The following is a 6,144-nucleotide window of genomic DNA, read 5'->3' on the forward strand; positions in this document are numbered from 1 at the left end:
GTTTTATCGCAAACTTAAATTCACTTTCCCCCGGCCTGGGTGATTTGAGATGGAATGAGCCAGAGGCTTTTCCTGCCTTTTTGGCTATTTTATTTTGCCTTTTCCAGTCTATTTTGTTATTTTACTTTGCCTTTTTTATGGGTTTTTAGGTCCTTAAAATCCGTTCCCTGATAATAAGTAATCATCATCAATTATTTTGTACGTGAAATAAAGTTTTACGATCGCTTCGGGTAAGGTTTAACCCCTTAAGCCCCCTTTGTTTTCGCCGCTACTGAATTCTATAAACTGCCAGTTTTCACACAATTTAAAATGTACATGTTTATTTTTAATTGTCATGAAAATTGTGTTGCCTGCTTCATGTTGCCAACATATTGCAAGCTTTTTCACAGCGAGAACAGAATACTACTTTGCTGAGGAAATGGTGTGGAATTTCACATTTAAGGTTAGTATTCTGTTCACAGCCGTGAAATTTTTCCAGCAACACTTATTGTTTTCACATGAAATTTTGACACACCCAAAAGTTAAGTATGTATAAAATAAATAAATAAAAACAAATTTTCAATCAAACTTTCATTTCATTTCTTGCAATCATTAGTTCATTTTGCTTGAGGAGTCACAGTGCCCGATTTGTACAGATTTTTTTGAAATTTCGGACACAGACTTTCCAAGGATGGCTAAAACAAAACCGATATCTAAAGGGGCTATGGAACAAACCGAATTTTTCGTAGTGCATATCTCTGGAAGTATTTATGGTAGAATCCTGGAACTTGGTATGGATATATGAGTACTCCACTTGGAAACAGCGTTATGTGATTTTATAATAGTAAGCCCGAAATTAAAAAAAAAACGTCTACAGCAGCAAGTAACATCCAAATTGTATATTTATTTTTATTGTCTGAAAATTTGGATAAATAAGAGCCTAATAACATTAAAAATCAAAATCGCAGTGTGGTAGTTTTTGCAAATTTTATATATAGAAATTAAATATAGCAAGTTTTGAAACAGTAAGTTTTATATAGCCAGCTTTTTTAAACTTTTCGCGTTCTCCCTTCCATGAAGGTTGGTCTGCTTCTTTTTTATGACGTCTTCCACTAGGCATCGAAACTACCACGTTTTTTTGCAGTTTTCTAAGTTCGTCAGAAGATGGAGACTTTTGAATTTGTATAAATATGTACAATAAATATTATAGCGACTTTTGAAAGTGTATATATACATACAGTAAGCATTATAGCGACTTTTGCTAGAGTAGCTAACATTTGATACTATTTTTTTCAGAATATATAAGGATTTTGCACTGTATTGTTAGTGAACATGAAACTACTTTAAATACTGGTACGTTAACCACCAAATCTAAAAATCGAAAAAAATTTACATAGCGCACTTTGCAAGTGGACTACTCATATGTATATGAAGCCAATCTCGAGCTCATGGAAAAATATGGATTTATTAGAAAATTCGGCGTGGCACCGTAGAACTTGGAATAGAGATAAATAAAATTAATCCCAAAGCTATGAAAAATGAGAGTATTTGAAAATGTTCTCGTAGCCATTGAAAAGAGCCAGCGGTATAACCCATATAAACTAAAATTATGATGACGCATAGATACTTCTGGAAGCATTTTCCTAGAATACTGAGATGAGGTATTTTTTCAATGGAAAAATGTAGAGGAAAACGGGCATGACACCTTCTGCAAAGTTATATGATCACCGGGTGTATCCCTGGAACCATTTTAAGCTAAACCTTGAGAGATTACATTATAAGGAATAAGCTGAAATTGCGCCGCGTGTGGTAAGCTAGTCAAACTAATAAAAATTAGCCTTTCGTGAAATAAAGTATTACGATCGGTTGGGGTAAGGTTTAGCCATTTAAGCCCCCCTTTGTTTTCGCCGCTACTGAATTCTATAAACTGTCAGTTTTCACACAATTTAAAAAGTACATGTGTATTTTGAAATGCTATGAAAATTGTGTTGCTAGCTTCATGTTGCCAACATGCTGGAAGCTTTTTCTCAGCGTGAACAGAATATTATGGCGCATTTACATGGTATGAAGCCATATGAACTGTTGATACGTTAAAATAGAGGGACTACATGTTCTAATGAGGAATTCAATGATATCGAGTGGGATGCATATAATAAATTTTTTCATATGAAAAGTTATGGGGAGATACTGTAAACATACTATTGTGATACTGTTAAGCATATGAAATTATAGCAAGTTGAATTTTCATACATCTTCCCATAAAAAGTTTAACAGATGCAGAGATACCAAGGGGGGTTTTTCCCATTTTGATGCCTTTTTCATATAAAAACCCACCGAAAAGGAGGAAAGCGGCAACTCCGCAATTCACATACATGTCAAAAGTATGAATTTTAACATATATGTAATACTTCTATATTGGCAGTAAGCTAACTTCTCAATGTGTAAGCATTCCGAAATCAAAGCGAGACAGTCTAGTACCATTTTTGTCAACGTATTGTGTACTTGAGTGCCGTTTTTGTATATGTGTTGTGTACAGGTTTATTTATAAACGTATGTGTTCCTTTTCTTTCGTACGTGTTTATTGATATATCTGTACTGTAGTGTTTTCGGAAGGTACTAGCTATTACTGCCAATATAGGAGTATTACTTACATATATGAATTTTAAAAATTAAAAACAACCCACCATGCAAAACATGAGAAATAGGCAACAATCGTCAATGGCAACAAATTGGCGACTCACCGATTTATTGCTGTGGTGACAAATCGGCAACACCACTTCGTTCATGTCAATTTTGAATAAAAAAGTTCTCAAAAATTCAGAAACTTATGAATATGGCGTCAATAGCATTGGCCAAAAGCATCTAAATTATGCCCAAGGACAAGATTGAAAAAATAGGAAGTCGCACAGGGAGAAAATGAATTAATTCCTATTGTAAGTTGCAATTTGGTATACAAAAAAATAAATGCAGTATTAAGAAGAATAAAATTATTCCAAATATCCCCTGAAGCGATAAGAAAAGGACTCATTCAGGTAATAAGAAAACGACTCACCCAGGCGAGTTGCCTTCGGCGGACGTTTTAGAGTGACCGGTAATAGGAAATCGATTCGATGGCAATATTACCGGCAATAAATTTGTTTCCGAGGGCGACACGTTTTCTTATTGCCGGCAACACAAATTGTTTGGTGGGAATAAACAAACAAATTCAAAACAAAGAAATTCTTTGTACTAGAACTTTTTAAATTGAAGCCACTCACGTTTAGTGGACAATAAAAATACGAAGAACTATGATAACAAACTTACAACAAGACATTACAGAACATTTTAATGAGCTTTATATCACGTTTAAGTAAAAATAAGCCTATATTTTCCAAGCTGGCAAAGAAATGAAAATTTTTTATTTTTTGTTGTTTACACAAAGACTTGCCAAATATACATATAAGTCAAAATTATAGAAGGCATGTATACTTCTCCCTTTCATTTTTTCATACAGTTTATGCTTCTTTCTGGCTTTTACAAAAATGAAGAGATACCGCACTTATTTCGGTACAATATGATCGTAATGTATTTTCAATTCGAAATCAAACAAAAACATCCCACGAAAATGTTTGCGATTTTAGAACCATTAGTGAATATTTGCAAACTACTGCAAATAATAGAGTGCCATATCTTACAAAGTTCAGAGTATTAACGAAACAAACAAGCATTTTATGGCTTCATGTTTCCTTCAAACCGCATTGCTATTTTTTCTAACTTTTCCTTTTGTTTAGCGATGTAACCTATTAAGTTATATCTTTTAATTTATACATGTGAACTATTTTCAATGAGCATTTTTTCATTTGCTCCAGAATTTTGGGTACATTTTCTTATAGTACCTCTCATTCTTTTTTATATTACATATATACACTCCGAAGTTCGGGATAGTATTTTGAATATACCAGCAATATATGTAAAAGTAGTGGCGGCTGCTGTAGAGCATTACGCAGAGCCTGAGTTCAAGCCCAGTTTTTCTAATAGTGGTTGCCCCTCTGTTGGTAATAGTAAACCTCCGAGTGTATTCTGTCATGGAAACAACTTCTCATTAAAATACAATTGCCGTTCGGAGTCGGCGTAAAACTGTCCTTTACTTTGTGTGACAAAATCACGCACGCCGCATATCGGAGGAGAAGCTAGGCCAAACGCTAACATATTGTTCAAGCGATATACATATTCGTCGTTTAAAGTACAAAAGCGCGTATCGTGGTTCTGCAAAACCTCGGAACTGAAATTTGTGCCAAAAAAGATATTTGGTCATCGGAAGCTCCTGACATCAAGCCCTTAGCCATTTATAATAAAATATCGATATAATAAAATATCGACTTAGACATAAGGAGAGAAGATTATTAAGTTTAAAAGAGAGAACCGTTTTTAAAATTTAGGCAACCTCCCATACTAGGTTTTGTATTTCCTTGATGCGCGGTTTTGTGCTTTAAACGAAGATATGTAGAAGTATTGCATACATATTTTGGTGCCTTTTCAAGTATAAAATCCACTGAGAAACGGAAGAAAACGGCATCCCTATGATTTCAACTTATGACAAACGTTTCGTAAACAAGCAATTCTGAACAAAAAACTGTTTTTCCACAAAGATGTTTAAATGGAAGCATTACAAATATGGAAAAATAGCAATCCACAAGGCTTTATTGGCAGTAGGTCCTTTTTAAAGCACATTTAACAAAAAAATAAGCTTCTAGTTTCGAAGCTAGCACAAAATTTTGTTGTTTACAAAAAAAATATTGTCTAGTATACAAGTCAAAATTGTTAAATATATATCGCTTTCATTAATTTCTTCATAGAGTTGGTGCTTCTTTTATAGGAAAATTTATACGGCTTATGAACAGATTCATACCATGTAAATGCACCATTACTTTGCTGAGGAAATGTTGTGGAATTTCACAATTATTTCACAGAAAGAAATTTTATATGCAACTAGCAATTACCCGGCGTGCTTCGCTGCGCCTTAAATGTATTTTTGTGTTGTAACTCCCCCTAAGCTCTTATGGCCTCATTTAAAAAATATTTTTAAAGAACTTTATGAAGTTAGATTTAAAATAAATCGATCTATCAAGCATTGTTTATTTTTTTTTTACCGATAAAATATATTTGCAAAAATTTATAGTCATCATTGGCAAATGGTAATAGCGAGCCTGCTCGATGGTATATTTGTCCCTGAATCTATAATGTTTGTGCAATGAAATTGGATGAATGATTGGAATATTTAAAAATGTCAAATGTTTCACTGGAAATTCAATGCAAAATAACACCTTGAATGTCGGCATAAATGTATCTCTAATGATCTTTGTGGCACCAAAAGAAGTCATTTGAAAACATGAATTGTATGCTTGAATGTTCTGCAAAAAATGCTTAGATGTCGGCGATTCTCCAGTGAGCAAGGAATGTAATGGTTCTGGTGGCGGTTCCAATGCAGGCAGTTTCACTTTGCCACCGGAGCAGCACATGCCAGCTGTTTCTCCTCGAAACTTCGCTGCATTGCAATGCGTACAAATAATATCCATTGCTCCAATGGAACCATGCAGGCTGTAGTCGCAGTCAGGATCGTAGTGAAAGCCAACATGTTCCATTTGATCGCGAAGACGAAGCGGAACTCTGCCTTGGCGATAATTTGGCCGTTGATTGTCTGCGGATTCAGCTCTAAACTGTGCACGCCGCTCTCTGTACACCGCTCTACCTCGGGCATTCACTTGAGCGCGTTGCTCTTCGCTTTGATTTCTTCTCCTTATTGACATTCGATGTGAATCACGCGTATGCCTGCCAACCGTATTACGTCTGCGTAGTGGAGGCATTTTCTAAAGTATTCTTTTCGAATAAATGTAGCAAATCGATTGAATTAAATCTGGAAAAAACACGCAATGTTGTTGTCAATGTTTTTTAATAATTGTAAACATTCGCCAGCTGTTTCTGTTTATTTATTAGTAAAAGGCAGGACTGCCAATCTTGCGGCAAAACAATAATAAAAATCCAAAAAAACACGTAAAGCCAAACAGAATTAATTGCAAAACGTGCAATGATACACACATTAAATTTCTTATGTGCACCCTCCACACAGACCCCAATCACTTCTGAAAATTTCATTTTATGTGCACCCTCCACACAGACCCCAATCAC

General features: G+C 34.7%; 1 protein-coding gene across 1 annotated transcript; it reads right to left on the bottom strand.

The window, feature by feature from the left end:
• Nucleotides 1–4,393: 4,393 nt before the first annotated feature.
• On the bottom strand, nt 4,394–5,849 carry LOC118740038. Its single transcript, XM_036471535.1, has 3 exons — nt 5,283–5,849; nt 5,099–5,193; nt 4,394–4,445 (listed from the first exon to the last, which is right to left on the bottom strand). Exons 1-3 carry the CDS (start codon nt 5,820–5,822, stop codon nt 4,394–4,396), a joined length of 687 nt encoding a protein of 228 aa, XP_036327428.1. The 5' UTR covers nt 5,823–5,849.
• Nucleotides 5,850–6,144: the final 295 nt, after the last annotated feature.

The sequence above is a fragment of the Rhagoletis pomonella genome, unplaced genomic scaffold (assembly GCF_013731165.1).
Source record: "Rhagoletis pomonella isolate Grant_MI unplaced genomic scaffold, Rhpom_1.0 Rhpom_scaffold_00005, whole genome shotgun sequence".
NCBI lineage: Eukaryota > Metazoa > Arthropoda > Insecta > Diptera > Tephritidae > Rhagoletis > Rhagoletis pomonella.